General features: G+C 36.7%; 1 protein-coding gene across 6 annotated transcripts in view; it reads left to right on the top strand.

Moving 5' to 3' along the window:
* Nucleotides 1-4,188: 4,188 nt before the first annotated feature.
* TFAP2A (transcription factor AP-2 alpha) overlaps nt 4,189-17,729 on the top strand; it is a 57,315-nt gene continuing 43,774 nt past the window's right edge. The window contains exons 1-3 of one of the 6 annotated variants that reach the window (XM_077492172.1): nt 4,189-4,351; nt 12,492-12,929; nt 15,412-15,463. In XM_077492172.1, the coding sequence (XP_077348298.1) occupies nt 4,319-4,351; nt 12,492-12,929; nt 15,412-15,463 (523 nt within the window). In that variant the 5' untranslated portion in view covers nt 4,189-4,318. Of the gene's footprint in view, nt 4,352-8,493; nt 8,648-9,751; nt 10,540-10,636; nt 11,330-12,491; nt 12,930-15,411; nt 15,464-17,729 lie in introns of those variants that run through there. The other 5 variants (XM_077492171.1, XM_077492170.1, XM_077492169.1 and 2 more) reach the window with 5 other exon arrangements.

Below are 17,729 nucleotides of genomic sequence, written 5' to 3'. Positions count from 1 at the left end.
CAAAGTCGGTTGTGGCATTAGCCTGTGGCTACTAAACTATGAATGTGAGCTCCTCTGTAGCTGGGATCGTCTAACCACTCCCCAGGATATGCAAGCTTAGTAAAATACTAGTAATATTAGCACGTGGTTTTCTATTTCAGAGGAAGGAAAACTGCTAAGATGGAAACGGGATAATTCCTTATTTTAGATCTGGATGTCTAAATATAGTATTATTCTCCCCATAAATCCAGCAACGGGGGGATACAGAGCAATGCCTCGCTGTGTGCTGCATAGGGAAGCTGGATGGTGCTTGGATCGCAAGGCAGAAGTCTGCTGCTCCCTACCTGGCTGATGTGCAAGTAATGCGGAGGGGATACAAGAAGTTTACTTTGTGATATATATTGGTATATATGTATATATATATTCTTTTTTTTTTTTTTTTTTAACCTAAGGAATCAAAGAACATCTACTTCAATCATGACTCGCAGCCCAATTGTTTTAAGCGTTTACTGAGTTTCTTGTAATGGGAACTGTAATCATTCGCAAGGGTATTATAAACAGATAAAAAACGGTAAAAATACAAGTATTGGAATTATTGGGGTTGGATACAGTCTAACCATATAGCGGTTTACACGTGTGTGTATATTTATATGGAGGCGTGTGTGTTTGTGCTGTATAGTGTGTTTTGGAACTTTTTACTCCTTTTTATGTAGAGCGTATTTACTGTGACTTCTTACTGTGTACTAAATAGTGCTAAAAAAAAGTGTTTGTGGTGTTTTGTATTGTGTGTAATACAAGGACCCTACAGGTGTTTGTGTCTAATACATATAGTATACTTATATATAATACAAGCCATATATATATATATATATATATATATATATATATATATATATATATATATATATATATATATATATATATATATATATATATATATATATATACTTTTAAGTACACAATGGGGTTTATTTACTAAAGCTGGAATGTGCAAAATCAGGATCACTTCTGCATAGAAACCAATACGCTTCTAACCCCAGCTTGTTCAATTAAGCTTTGGTAATAAAACCTGGAAGCTGATTCTATAAACCCCAATGTGTACTTAAAAGTGGGGTATATATATATATATATACACACACATTTCTCTCTCTCTCTCTCTCTCTCTCTCTCTCTATACATATATATATATATATAGAGAGAGAGAGAGAGAGAGAAAGAGAGAGAGAGGGGGATATATATATATATATATATATATATATATATATATATATATATATATATATATATATATATATATATATATATATATATATATATATATATATATATATATATATATATATATATATATATATATATATATAGCTAGTAGCAGCTGTCATGCATTTGGTTGTAACAACAAAAGGGGTAATCCAGAACACTACTTTTTTTTGCTTTTTTTTTATTTTTTTTTAAGTTATTTTCCTCCAGGGCAGATTTAAGGCATTTCAGGATTTGATAAGTGCAGATTAATGTCTTTGATGATTGCATTGCTTTGTAAACAGTGTGGAGATATAGCGATCTTCTTCTAAACACCTGTTGAAGAATATTGTATCAAACTTGGGAGAATAAAGCTTCTACAGGTTTTATTTTCTATTTAGTATTGCACTGTTGATTTGTTGGCTGTGTTGTGTATATCATTTTATTTTATGAAGAAGGGGCAAGAGAAGAAAAGAAGAGGAAAGAAAGAATGAGAGAGAGAGAAAAAGAAAGAAAGAAAGAAAGAAAGACTTGAAACAATGTATATACATATTTCTGTACTGTGCAGTTTTATGGTAGCCTGTAACTTTTTAGTTTTTTTGTAACGTTGAGCAACTTTTTTATTATGTGTCAAATTACTAAGAAATATTCAGGCTTCATGCACACTGGGCTTAAAAAAAGGTCTGTTCTATTGGGAGTAAAAAGTGTGTTATTTATGCTAAAAACTATTTTTTTTACAAATATTATTGGAATTGACATAATAAAATAATAATAATAATAATTATTATTATTATTATTATTATTACTACTACTACTACTGTTATTATTATTATTATTGTTTTATTATTGTTGCTAGTATTATTTTTTAAAGTTGCATTTGAATGTTTATTGTTTATTATGTTTAATGAAATCTGTGCACATACCGTATAATTCCTAGGCACATGGCATTGCATCTGTATATTCACAACAGATATCTTGCTCCTTTATTGTTTTGTACAGGTGAGAGGATACATCGAATGCTCTTACTTTCAGGCAGTTCTCTATCTCGTGTAATCGATGGGAATTGTTAGCTGATGTGGTGTGAATGGTATCCTTCATGGCTCATTGCTTATGAGCCTCTCCCAACCCTTGTCTCACTGAGTAATGTACACTCCTGTGTATACAAGTGGAGGAAAGCTCCATGCTCCTCTCCAGTAGTTTGACAGGAGCTCTTTTCTCCCTTAAGACAATACCTGTGGGGCATCCCGGGAGGCCGGTATATAGTAATAAACCATTCATAGATCTTGTCTGGAGTGTACTAATTATTTGCCCATGGAGGCACTGAACAGAGGGCTGCTATTGTTTCTGGGTTACACCGATTAGATTTTTAAATACAGACTCACAACCTGTCAAACAATTCTCCAGGATTTCTGAAAGACCACAAGTACCTAAACACTGCCATACACTATACAATCTGATTGCACAGCCTCTGTACAATCTCCCTTAGCTTGTAATATGAAGACAAACCTATCAGTATCAAATCAGGCAAGCCCTAACACTACATAGGAGATTGTACAATCAGATTGTATGTTGAATGCTCAGGAAGCTTGGTTTGATGAAGACATATGGGGGTTAATTACAAAAGGCAAATCCACTTTGCACTACAAGTGCAATTTTAATTGCACTGAAAGTGCACTTGGAAGTGCAGTTGCTGTAGATCTGAGGGGTAGATCTGAAATGAGTGGAAGCTCTGCTGATTTTATTATCCAATCATGTGCAAGCTAAAATGCTTTTTTTTTAATTTTCCTTGCATGTCCCCCTCGGATCTACAGCGACTGCACTTCCAAGTGCACTTTCAGTGCAATTAAAAGTGCACTTGTAGTTTGCACTTGTAGTGCAAAGTGGATTTGCCTTTTGTAAATAACCCCCATAGCATTAGATTATATTTCAGCCATTGCTATGAGTGGATTACCTACCTCAAGAGCAGCATGTGCCTAATATGTCTGAATAAAGTCAACAAGTTCTTTGGCATCCTGTTGCTTATCCAGATTTCCCAAGGGAATGCTGCCATTTGTAGTCCCACATTAACGTTCTGTCATTTATAGTGCCACATCAGTTAAGTATATTTTATCTACAGTTCATAAAGAAAATGTAGAAGTCTTAAACAAAGTAAGGACGGGATGGTTACCCATAGCAACTACACAAGCTATATACTGGCTGGAACATGAAATCTGATTGGCTGCTCCCCCATTGCTCCAAACTTTAGGAATCCCCCCCCCCCCAGTGTGTAGCTGGATTTGGGAATGCTCGCATAGCATATTGTGATTTGTGATGCCCTTTATTTTTACTGGAAGGTAGAACACAAGATCACAAGCCCATAACTGTTTTATAGTCAACAATCAGTGTATTTACCACAAAGCAAACAGCGCCTGGTTTGTATTTACTGTCTCTAGATCTCCTATCAGGCATAAAGTAAGGCTTTATTGCATTAAGATTGCCTTAATAATGTACCCGGCAGTAATGTGCTATTGAGATGTGTTTCATTATAAAAACCATTCCTTTTTGTGACAGAAAGGATGCGAGATTACAGAAGCCAGGAAAAAGGGGACATTGTTTATTTTTTTATTTTATATATATATATATATATATATAGAAAAAGGGGGGCATTGCTAAATAAATATAAAACCAAAGTCATTCTTCAACAGAGGCTATTGATCACATCCCTGTGAACTAATGTGCAGCCCCATAAGTTTAGATTGTGATCTGAACACAAAGGGGGTCTCACTGCCCCATTATCACCATAGCACTTGACTTCATCAATGCAGGAGATCAGCCACCCCTGAGCAATAAATAGCTGGTAGTAAGGGGACTGGAAGGGGGAGGGAACCTGGTGTTTATGTGGAGACTTCGGTTGCTGTAAATCCATCAACAACTCAGACAGCTAAGAACATAAGTAAGTTACCTAAGCACAAATTCCTGGCTTGTGCGCATGCGCGCACAGGTAGCAACCAGTTCTTTATGAGCAGGTGAGATGTTCCTGTACAGGTAAGAGAAGGATTTGTTGAAGCTGGTCGTATCAACAGGCGGTTCCCTCAGTCTATCATCACCCAGGGATTAGAGGATGTCCATGCTGGCCAGGATGGGGGATTGGCAGGTGAGATGTCACTCCACTATTTAAATGACATTTTAAGAGGTGCTCCTCTTCAGTGACCCTTGGATTATTAATGAGTATGTGTTTCCTGATTCTACCAGCATTGTCACACTTTTTTATTTACTTTTTTTTGTTAAGGCAGATTAAACTGTACAACTGTGGATCTAATTTTATAGTGGAAGGCCATGGAGATTCAGATAAATGTTTGCCTTTGTATGCTCTCATGGACTGTTCCTGTTCTTAAAAAATACAAGGCAGGTGAGGAACAGAGCAGGATAAACCGCCCTGAGCCACTTATTTTACTGTAGGGTTATAGGTTGGATGGAAAGGTGAATGATATCTGCTTGGAATTCATTCACTCTACAGGCAGGCCACGCTACTATGTGTTTCCATGTGGATTGTTCTCTATACTATTGTGCATGTTCTCTATACTATAGTGCATGTGACTGAAGAGTTTTTGTATAAAGGGGTGTACTGTACACTGCATAGTATATGTGTATTGCTTGTTATGTATTTGTGCTGTAATGCATGTATTTTAGAGCTTGTGATTTATTTTTATATACTGCAATGCTCTCTCCAAGGCTCCAGGGCCTCTCAGGTGTGTGTAATTTATAGATAGATAGATAGATAGATAGATAGATAGATAGATAGATAGATAGATAGATATACACAGACACCTGAGAGACTCTTAAACAGTACATTCAATTTTTATTTCTCTCTCTCTTCTCTCTCTCTCTCTGTATATGTATATATATATATATATATATATATATATATATATATATATTATGTGATGCATGATGCATTGTATAGTGTATTTTGGAGCTTTTTGTTCCTTTTTATGTAGAATACTGCACTGTGGAGGGCTCTACAGGTGCCTGTGTGCTATATACAATATGTATGTGTATATAAACTTTGTAAAATTTGAAAATGTGTATGTTTTGGAGCTTTTGATCCCTTTTTATATAGAGCACTACACTTTGAAGGAGCATACAGGTGTCTGTGTACACTATAAATATATTTACATATGTGTATGTCTATCCACAGTGCATACATGTTATGCTTACAAGAGATGTCAAGTTGTACACACTGATGTCTGTAGAGATAAATGTACAGTTCAGTTCCTGTACCTTGGGGTATTTGTGCACAGCTTGCTTATATACATACACAGTTGTAAATATATATAGCATATATACACAGTGCATATATATGCTTGTGGCCTTATTTTTCCACTAGTATGGATAGAAGGTATATATTTAAAACCAGGCTTCTAGCCTATGAAATAGACACATCTATAACTTTGTTAAAATACATTGGTCTGACAATACTTTAAAACTTTGGAATAAACATTCTATAATATAGATTACCATCACCTGTGATTCAAAGATAAAATACAAGAATTATTTTAATATCACTATTTTGATATTCAGAAATATCCTTTATTTAACTGTATTCAAGCGTGGCATAGTAAGGCCTACTTTGTTGCTTTGGTGTTTGGCTGGCATAACTGTTTATTTTAGTTGCTAGTCTTTGTTATAATAGGATGTGAGTGATGTATCCGTGGCACAATACATTTGTATTGTATATAGTGTTGATGTAAAATGTTGCCACCATTCCCTTTTGTTTTACTTTATACCAGCTAGGTATGATCACAATATCAGTAAGTTCAGCTGTTCCTGGGGGGGGGGGGGGGGGGTAATAACTCACAAATTATTATCTGCATCTCAGTGAGGCTTGCACAGGACAATAAAATATTTTTTACTATATATAGTAAATATTTTACATTATATAGTGTTTATTACTATAAATAGTGTTTATATAAAATGTCGCCACCATTCATTTATAATTGCATACCAGTGTTGTAGTATCCTGCTATCAGTAGATAGCTGTTCATTGGTGGTAATAGTATACCCATTTATGTACATCTCAATGAGGTTTGCACTGGACATGTATATTTCTATTATATATAGTAGCTATATAATATGTGGCCACCACTCCTTTATAACTTCTGCTGTGTAGTATCAGGTGGTGATCAGTGAGTAGCTGTTCAATTGTAGTAATAATACACGAATTTCTCTGCATCCCAACGAGGCTTGCACTGGACATGTATCTTTTTTATTATCTATGGTGTTTGTCACTATTAATTTATATCTGCATTATACCAGCTATACAATACCACGTTATCAGAAACTTTAGCTGTTCGAGGTTGGTATTAATAGTCTCTGCATCTCAGTAAGGCTTGCACTGGACATGTATATTTGTATTATCTATAGTGTTTTATGTTGCCACTGTTGATTTATATCATCAGCTATACATTATCACGTTATCAGTAATCAGTAAGCTGTTCAAGGGAGGTATTAATACAAGAATTAGTCTCTGCATCTCAATGAGGCTTGCACTGGACTTGTATATTTAAGAGTTTCACACTATTAGCAGGTCCTTGATGCAACTACTCCACCCAAGAAATGTTAATGATGACTCTTTTAATGCAAAGACTATTGATGTGCTCGGTGGTGTTAAAGCGTCCTTTCACAGTCTTGCTAACCTTCACACTGCTCTGTTTGATCCTAACGCTAATAATTCGCATTCAATTAGCTGGGCGGTCATGGTAATCTTGTTGATGTGACTGTGGGCCCCGTCTGACCTCAAGTGGATGGCGCTAGCTCCAGCTATAGAACCCTTTTCACAGTGCCAACCTATTAGCACATACACCAAAGGCTAATCTCAACGTCATTTTAACTTCAATGAGCTAAAAACAACTATTTGGACTAGACAAGTGCAGGTACAATAGAAGAGAACACACTGTCTGTAGGTTAGCAAAGACCTCCTGCATCTTCATGACATTGGACTGAGCTGGACCCTATTGCACGTATGCATCCATCAATAACACTGGGTGGGACTGCTGCCTGGACGTAGAATAGAAATAAAATGACTCTGGAGTGAAAATTAGACCTGTCGGGGTTGATTTACTAAAGGGCAAATAGGCTGTTCACTTTGCAAGGGAAGTTGCCCTTTGCAAGGGGTATTTCCCCCCAGAGTTAAGTGAATGGGGTGAAATTTCTCTCTGCAAAGAATACCCAATTGTCTGGGTTGATTTACAAAAAGGCAAATAGGCGGTTCACTTTGCAAGGAAAGTTGCCCTTTGCAGGGGGCATTTCCCCCAGAGCTTAGTGAATGGGGTGAAATTTCTCTCTGCACAGAATACCCAATCACATAAAAAAAAGTAACATTTCTGCTTGCACCTGATGGATGATGGAAATCAATCAGAGCTTCATCCCTTTTCCTAAGCTCTGGGGGGAAATTCCCTTGCAAAGTGCAATGCCACTTGCAAAGTGCTATAGCCCTTAGTAAATCAATCCAAGAAGGGAAAGACAATGCGAATAAAATGCTCGGAGAATTTTTCTTTTCTCTATAGTCGGCAGCCTGTCCCAGTTGCTCCTATACGAGTCCAGTACAATTAGCCATTAAAATGAACCATTATACTAATGTCAAAGTGAAACTGTTCATTAGATGGTGCATAATTTTCTCATTTCACACTTTCCAAATATATTCATTCACCCAAATAGAATATCAAATAGGACACAGGCTATAAAAAAAAAGGGAGAGTCTCCAGTTGAAAATATACAAGAAGGGTCCTCCTAACCTTTTTGTATTGAATTGTATTGTAATATTGTAATATGACAATCTCCCATTATTATGTAAATAATAATAATAATCAGAATTGATTCATGAAGCCAGCTTTCTATGGAAAGAGGACTTTTTCATATTTTGTTTAAAAAAAATCTCATAATACATAATATATTTATTATAGACACTGATGATACACTTACCCAACATGTGTGTACCTATCTTGAAATTCTGACCAACAGAAATGTAATTTCAATGCAAAATATGCATTTTTTAATGTGTTTATGATGTTGTTACTTGTCCTGATACTTTAATAATAGAATAGAGTAGTTACATTGCTCATGTTTGGCCAGATTTTTTTTTTCTATGTTGTAGCAGCGTCCTTCAGAGCAGGTTCTTATGTCACCTAGCAATTGGGCTATTGTTGATATGCTAATAAGATACTTAGGGTTTGTTGGAGAGAAGCAGAAGAAAAAAAAAAAGGCAACTTTCCACCATTAGAGGGAGATATCAGAGCACCAAACATTGCAGCAGCCTCACTCTTTCTGTACAACACACAGGGGCTCTAGACTTTTGTGGGGACAAGGGAGAAAGGAGAAGAATTTCTCTTCCCAAAAGCCCATGAAAATGCTTTGGAAACTGACCGACAATATCAAATACGAGGAGTGTGAGGTAAGGGTTAGGAGCCTAAGATCAGTTTCTATGCACAGATTTTAGAACTTGAGCCTGACTTCCACATTCTCAGTTAGAAAAAAAATAAGCTTGGGGTATCCTGATCTCTATGTATGTTGGACTTCCAAACTGCTTTAGTTTTAGCTTCTCTTTTGCAAGCAAACATTACTCCATCACTGTAACTATGCCTTTTAAGTGGTTGGGTTTTATTATAAAACTGGTACTTTTATTTGGACACCAACACCGTTCTGAATTTATTTTATTTAATAACACATTCCATCTACCTTATCATCTTATTTTTAACAATGAACATAAAATAATTAAATATCATGGATAGGTATGCAAATTTTAAAGCAGTGTAAATTAGTTTTATGTTTTTTTTTTATAGGTAGTTATTTGCATTGTATATTTTTTGGTCGGTGTATCAGGCAATGAGCTGTATTTTTTTATAGTATTTTTTTTTTGTTTTAGATGGATTTTTCTTTCTTTCTTTTTTCTTTTTTTACTACGTGGTTTGTGTGATGCTGCTTCACAAAGACACACAAGTATGTGTATAAAATACAAGCAAGGTCGGTGTAATTATGGATCATAGTCTTGTTAAGACTTGCAGGGCAGAGAGCTGGGAGGATTCCCCAAGTGGTTGGGGCACTTTACAGATGGACAGTTGAGACTTGTTTTTATCTCTCCTGCTTGGATCTCTGTTGTAAATCTGTAGTATGTCAATAGAGTCAGCCTTTCTTTCGTTTTTACATAACAAAAAGCCTTGATGGTTAGCATATGGTTTTCAAAAGTTTTTTTTTTTCCTTTGCTGTATTAGCAATAAGTATATTTACATTTACTGCAATCAGATGACCTTTTGTAAAGGATTTTGTAAAAAAAAAAAAAATACTAATTAGGCATAAGGGAAATGCAGATGATGCGACCAGTCGATGGTAACATGCTTCCCATGTGATAGTGGCTGAGCACAGAGCACCAAAAAAAGAAAACTTCGCCCAGCTCCAGCCCAGAGCCTGTAATCTCGCTTTCAAAGTGAGATTAAAGCTTTATTTTGTTAGGTGTGCATAGTTCTGTAGGAACATGCAGGCGGTAGATGACTGTTGTTATTCTAACCCTAGCCAGCTAAGAGCTCTGTAAAGTTGAGCATGTCATATTTTGGAGGAGTTGTTTTCCGGAGTGGTAGAGCCAGTCGGACGGGTTTGCAGAGAAGGAGCCAGGATCGGGCGGAAGAGAGGCAAGCTTTTTTTGTAAGGAGCTCCTGGCCGAGCCTTTAACCGGACAGGAGCTGACCCATAGACATCCCTGGCTGGAGCACCCATGGAGAAGAGCTGAGCTGGAGGGAAACCATCGAGGTCTCCAACATCTGGACTCTGGATCTCTGAATGAAGGACAGGAAATCAGAGCCAACACAATAAGAACAAAGTCTCCCCACCACCCCACCCCACCCCCAGCTCCCTTCCGGGACCTGCATGCTCCCACAAGCACACCAAACTGCTGGTGGCTTCCAAAATCTACTGCTAGGCTTTCTGACCCCCCCTCTCTTTGTCTAAAGCCCAGGCAACAAGGACATGAGAACTCATCTAGGAAAAGAAAAAGAACCTTCTTTTTTCTGAAACAGAAAGCAAAAATAAGCCTTAATTAGAGAGGAAGAGAGATATTCCTGGATCTGCCTGCCTCCATTGGAATAGGAAGCTGCTTTGTGAGCTGTGGTTGTTGTGGTTGGAGAGCCCATCGGGGCTATGGATCAGGTTCAGAGGACAGGAGATCCGGGCCCCTCGGATACAGACATGAAAAGCAAAGGGCTGGAGAACCCAGAGAGCCTTCCCATTCCCAGCAGCAAGAGGAGAAGCTCAGAAATGCCAATGGCATATTCAGGATATTCCCAGGATTCCCAGGTGCCAATTCCTTTTTTTTGTTATTTGGTCCCCCCTCTCCTCCTCCCCTCCCTACCCCCCATCCTTTTCTTTCCTGTCACTGACTGATCCCCATACTCTACAGCTCTTTCACTTTTCATGCCCTGCAACCTTTAAAATGTCCCCCCTTCCCTGTGATTCGTCAGCCAACCCCCTCTCTCCTTCACTCACTCGTGTCTCTCCCTCTTTTCCACCCCCTCCACCTCTCTGATTAGATACACTGATTCTTCATTCAATGGACGTCATTTAGAACAGGGCTCTGCCTTGAGTTGCTTTGCTCGGTTCACGCTCGATTTCCAACCATTCTTCCTTTATTAAGTATTGGTGTAATATTAATAGTCATGAATATCTGCTATTAGGGCTGGGAGGAAAGGCAAAGCTCATTGCTAGCAAGCCCAGCACCGCTACACAAGTCAAGAAGAGAGAAGAGATTCAACAAGGATTAAGGAGCCCAGCATAAAACAGAGAGAAAGAGAGAAAAAAAAAAAAAAAACTTTGTATTTAACATCTGAGCCAGACAGATTTCTTTTTTTTTTTTTCTTTTCAACATCAAATGAAGAATTTCTTCCAGTTCTGATGGATTATGGTGTTTGGTGGTTTCTTATCAATCCTGGGCGCTATGATTTTCTAGTAATAATATTCTAGTGCTGGCTATTTTGTAGCACCTACATCTCTTTTTTTTCCTCCTTGCTACACAGCTATTTTTTCAATTTTCTACCTTGATTTGTTACATTAATCTGCACTGATGTTAGTTCACAGTTTTTCCGCGATGGTGAGTTTTTTTTTTAATTATGTATATATTGTTTGTTTTTGTTTTTATAATTGCTATGGGTTAAAATTGCTCCACGTTTCCGCTTTAGGCTTCAACTCGTAATATTTATTGGGCTGGTTCCCTGTTTTTTTTTTATGACTGCTATTACTTGACATGCGATTTTATCTATGACATCCTGTGTTTTCTCCATGATCAAATGAGCCCTTAATATTTTAAAATGTCTGTAATGTGTCGGTTCTGAGTTAACTTTAAACATATGCTTGGCTTGGTATGCCCTTTAATTTAAGGCATACTTCTTCCCAAACCTATCCATCCGGCATGTGTGATTGGATTGGGGGGAAAAAAAATTTGTGGAGGTATTTTTACATTGACCACATTAACGGGTGGAACAGTCTTTCCATTAGAGCTAATGTATTTTCTATAAATACGCTATTATGTGGGCGAGGAGACCTGTACAGCTTGAAAGCTAGCCATGGAGAAGGGTCGGGAATCAGTATACGGGCAAAACAGACAAGAAACAAGGCTTGTCACTTCCATCAAAACAAACCATTAAGGGGAAATGAATAAAATTTGCATGTGCCAAGGTGTATGTGCCTAGGTGCATGTGCCTAGGTGTATGTGCCTAGGTGTATGTACCAAGGTGCATGTGCCTAGGTGTATGTACCAAGGTGCATGTGCCTAGATGTAGGCGTAGGTGCAGGTCTGTGGAACAGGACTTTGTTTTTTTAAGAATTGCAAATTCTTGAAATAATTCGTTTAAAATCATGTTATATTATCTTTAGGCAGCTATTGCACAATAACAGGGAAACAATCTATGGAGGAAAAAAAATCTATCTATCTCTCTCTCTCTCTCTATATATATATATATATATATATATATATATATATATATATATATGTGTGTGTGTGTGTGTGTGTGTATATATATATACTTATATTTTTTTAATCGACCTCTCTCTCTCTCTATATATATATATAGTTATAGTTTTGTTTCTTAAATCTCTCTCTCTTCAGAAATAAACATTATATATATATATATATATATATATATATATATATATATATATATATAGGTATTTTATATAGCTACAGAAAGCTTATGGTAGGATTTGCTTAGCAATGAGTTGAATTTTAATTCTTGTCCCTCTGTTTTCTCTCCTAGGATCGTCACGACGGTACCAGCAATGGGACAGCTCGGTTACCTCAATTGGGCTCAGTGGGCCAGTCACCCTACGCCAGTGCCCCCCCACTTTCCCACACCCCCAATAATGACTTTCAGCCCCCCTATTTCCCCCCTCCTTACCAGCCCATATACCCCCAATCCCAAGACCATTATGCCCACGTTAGCGACCCCTATAACCTGAACTCCCTCCATGCACAGCCCCAGCCTCAGCACCCCGGATGGCCGGGTCAGAGACAGAGCCAGGAGGCCAGCCTTTTGCACACACATCGGGGGCTACCACACCAGCTGTCCGGCCTGGACCCACGCAGGGATTACAGGCGACACCACGAAGAACTACTGCATGGGCCTCATGGGCTAGGCTCAGGACTTGGGGATCTCCCTCTCCACTCCATACCTCATGCACTAGAAGACGTCTCGGTAAGCTGTCTACCCAGTCCTCACCGACAGCCTTGACTTCATTATGATTTGCTATCATCTCTTTGCTTTTTGAAGGCCTTGCTGTATACATGGTTGTCCTAAAATATATGTCCCCCTAGCTCACCCCAGTCCTGTATGTGCACCCTTCTTTCATACATGGACTCTGAAGGCAGAACTGTTGACTTGAAGGGATTGTGGCAGAACATTTCCCTTGTAAAGACCCAGAGTTGTGGCAGAGCATTTCCCTTGTAAAGACCCAGAGTTGTGGCAGAGCATTTCCCTTGTAAAGGCCCAGAGCCACAGACAGGATGGATGTGTTGTGTAATAAATAATCTGTCCCTTATAATTAAGGACATGGCATGCAGGAGCAATCTAATACAGCTCCTGCCTCTACCTGCAGCTGGCAAGCCTGAAAGACATAACAAATGAAAGTGAGATTTATTAAATTCCCCCCCCATTTTCATTTTTTAACACATTATTATAGGCTATACGTCATTAGAGAGCTCCCAGACCCCATCAGGGCCTCCTATCCCACTTCTATCGAATTAGGTATGTGAGTGAGAAAATTGAACAATAAATTATTGAAGCCTAATTCGGTTACCAATAAGTGCAATTAAAATGTTTTGCAATTAAACGTGACATTGATCATTCACAAAAGAAGGCTAAGGGAAGGCATATCCACAACAGTTCACTTCACTTCTTAACCTTGACACCATCCTACGTATTGGCTTTAGAGAAACCCATGGATAAGCTTTCAAGATTTCCAAAAATACTTCCAAAAAATTAAAGGATTAGATATTGCTGAGAAATAAGTGTTGACAGTTTAACGATTACAGAGTCAGATGGCAGAGAATAGATCTAATAACATCGTCATGTCAATGACTTTGTTGCACTGAATTATTTTTTTTTTATTGTACTTGTATTGATTTTTTATTATGGTTTTTCACTATTTTAGTTGCAAGAAACACAAATGAATATAATTTCATTTTTTTTAATGTTGTTAGGTAATCCAAATTGCATTGTATGGGTGTTTTTTTTAAATTGTGAAATGGCAAAATGCCCGCCCATGAACTACTTGCTAAGAATTCCTTATTTTTATTGTTCTAATGACCTGTCAATGGTTTGATCATGTAGATGAGCATGGAGGAACCGGCATGTGTATGTGGAATGCTGTGTAAGCACAGGCACACATCACCGGGGGCCATAAAGAGATATGGGTGGTTATTTAGGATTAACTTGATGTTAGTTATTATTTACTCAGCTTGTTTGTTCAGTGCTGCTACTCGGCGTTTAAACGGCTATAAACGCTAATAAACTGCATATACATGCTGTCAAAAAAGAGTATAAAAACGAGTAAAAAAAAAAAAAAAAGCAGAAAGAACCCAATTTGCTGTGCTTCATCTTTTGTAACTAGCGAGTAGTAGAAATGAAGAAGATCTCGGAAATAAATGAATGATCCCCTAGCACTATGGGGTCTTTTCCATGTAAATCCTGGTGCTGATCTGAAACAACCCAAATCAAAGTATTTTTTCTTCTAGTTTATGGCTTGACTGAGCCAACATAAAGGGATCAGATTTCCCCCCATATACTTAAAAGAGAGAACTTAGACTAGTCATTTCTGAACATTTCTCAATTTAATTATGCTTAAATGCAGGAGCACTTTAGGCAAGTTACAAATGAGAGCATTGAGTATAATAAAAGCCGTAATAAACCAACTTAGTACCATCCACCCGGAATCATTGAGATCAGGCGCAATTAACGCGAGCATAAATCCAGAACCGAGTGGAAAAATGTTAGCATCGCTATTATTATTATTTTTATTTTTTTTTGCGATGGAGGCAATGACTTTAAAGGGATCACTTAACCATCTGAGTACAAAGTGGGTCAGAGCCAACTTGAATTACTGACATTAGGTACAACGCCTTGGCTATTGTCTGCGATTTATCTAGCTTGAATTGGCAGATTGCAGATTAGACATTTAAAAATATACAATATACATTAAACAAAAAAATAAAAATAAATAAAAATGACGTATAATTTACAATAACACGCCTGGGCCCATCTAATGTCATGGCAGTAGAAGATGGCCCTTTAAGGGATCTACTAGCCTGATTTACCCCTGCATCACATAATTAGGAATGCGTTCCATTTTATGGTTCCACATCAATTTCTGCTGATCTCTGTTAATCTTGCATTGGCTGAGAGCATATTTCCGGTCCTCCTTACAATATGAGAGCTGTTTAAGCATAAGTGAGTTATGATGACAGAATGTTCCAAGAAGAAGTCAGTGCAGAATCCCCATATATAACCCCATTTGTATGCCTAGGTGGCACCGAGCAAATCATGAGCACACTCCCCCCCCCCCCCCCCCCCCAACTACTGTGCAGTCTAGGCTCTTCATGGGCAGCATGTCCCCCTTCTGACAGTTTCCTCTTCCTTTGTTATGACAGTGTTTTAAAACATTTATGTGTTTCTGTTTCAGCATGTAGAAGACCCAGGTATCAACATCGCAGATCAAACTGTAATTAAGAAAGGTAGGCTTCTTTTTCTTTTCTTCTTTTTTTTTTGCTATTGCATTCCTAACAAGTCCCTACAAGCTTCCTCTTTTTTTTCCCTGTTGTTAAAACCTAACTGCCAAGCTTCATTCTGAACTATGCAAAACTTGCAAGCTGAAATCTATCCCTTTTGATAGGATGAGATAGTGTTTGCAAATTGCCTTGCATTTGTTTAATACTGTCACGTGATGAGTAGAAAGATAACCCGCTCATATAATAATGGCAAGGAGCAAACGTGCTATGGGCATTCTTTCCTAGCAAGAATCTAGTCAGCTTTCATTGTCCTGGGAATATTTAAATAAATGGTTGCTGTAGGATATAATGGCCCTTGCTTATCCGCATTTAAATAAGCTCATAAATGTTCCAAAATGGAATTGGTGGTGTTTTGTTTACCTTGAAAGGTTATAGTAGCTGGTTTTAATTTGTAATGGTATGTCAAAAGATGAGGCTGGGGAAAACTTTGCTCCATAGGCTTAAATATTTTCATTTAGATTAATTTCTGTAAATGGTATAACCACAATGACCCCACAGAAACACGTTGGGTTTATGTTTAAACATATATTTAATAATATTTAATATTATATTTCTACATAATATTATACTTCATAATATATAATATCTATCTATCTATCTATCTATCTATCTATCTATCTATCTATCTATCTATCTATCTATCTATCTATCTATCTATCTATCTATGGTATAACCACAATGACCCAACAGAAACATGTTGGGTTTATATTTAAACATATATTTAATAATATTTAATATTATATTTCTACATAATATTATACTTCATAATAGATAGATAGATAGATAGATAGATAGATAGATAGATAGATAGATAGATAGATAGATGTTATCTATCTATCTATCTATCTATCTATCTATCTATCTATCTATAAACGGTATAACCACAATGACCCAACAGAAACATGTTGGGTTTATAATTAAACATATATTTAATAATATTTAATATTATATTTCTAGATAATATTATGTTTCATAATATATAATGCTATAGATAGATAGATAGATAGATAGGATATTTTTTTATCTATCTATCTATCTATAAATCTATCTATAAATCTATAATATTTAATATTATATTTCCAAATAATATTATGCTTCATAATATATAATCTCTATCTATCTATCTTTATATCTATCTACCTATATATTGTTGCAATATAAACCCAACACTTTTATTTTGGGCCATTGGGGTTACATAATTTTATACACACGCACACACACACACACACACACACACACACACACACACATATGTGTGTGTGTGTAATGGTGTAAACCCAATGACCCCCCCCCCCCCCCAAAAAAAAAATCCTGGGTTTATAGTTAAACATATATGTATTTAAATGTATATCTATCTATATATCTATATCTATCTATCTATATATAGATAGATAGATAGATAGATAGATAGATAGATAGATAGATAGATAGATAGGATATATTTTTTATCTATCTATCTGTCTATCTATCTATCTATCTCATAGGACAGTGAACTGTAAGGAAAACCTACATAAATACTTTTTTTTATTTTTTTGCTCCTTTTACTTTCTTTAAGCAGAGATAGATTTTTTAGAACTGTTCTTTTCCAAGTCAGCATGATAATTGGCTCTTCTATTAGTAGTAATCTCAAGAGTTCGTTTAACTCCTATTGTCTCTATTAGCCTCCCCAGAGCTATTAATGTCACAAGTGATCTATCCAGGGCCCCCATACGTCTGACTATCCTCCACGATTTTAAATGCACAGGATAGCCAGACCCAAATCATTCCAAGGCACACTAATACATAGAATACAAAAGACAGTAAACTGTCATGTTTGTCTATATATGGTTTATGTCGGATTATTATAAATAGAGCGCTTGCTTGTTTTGCCTGTTCTGATTGTGATCTATGATTGGATACATTTGGCTAGTAAAGATAATTACATGATATGAATGTATATGTTGATGGTATTGCGATAAAAATAACATAAAAGACCCAAGTGTTGCATTATCATTATAGTCTAAATTGAACACAGTAGGTGTTAAAAATAATGTTTTTTTTATCAATTTTAACACTAGGCTCCAATATTAAGAAGAATTTATTATTATTTTTTAATATGTATTAAAACATGTAATTTGTAATTAAAGCCCTGTAAACCGTTTGAAAACAAATATCTAACTTCCCCTGCCCAGCGGAAAAAAACGACGCCTTGTAAATCAGCCCCAATTACCCA

This window comes from Lithobates pipiens, unplaced genomic scaffold (assembly GCF_037356315.1).
Source record: "Lithobates pipiens isolate NorthernLeopardFrog02 unplaced genomic scaffold, aLitPip1_a1.2 Scaffold_19, whole genome shotgun sequence".
In the NCBI taxonomy this organism is placed as follows: Eukaryota; Metazoa; Chordata; class Amphibia; order Anura; family Ranidae; genus Lithobates; species Lithobates pipiens.
This window is presented reverse-complemented; position numbering and strand designations above follow the sequence as displayed.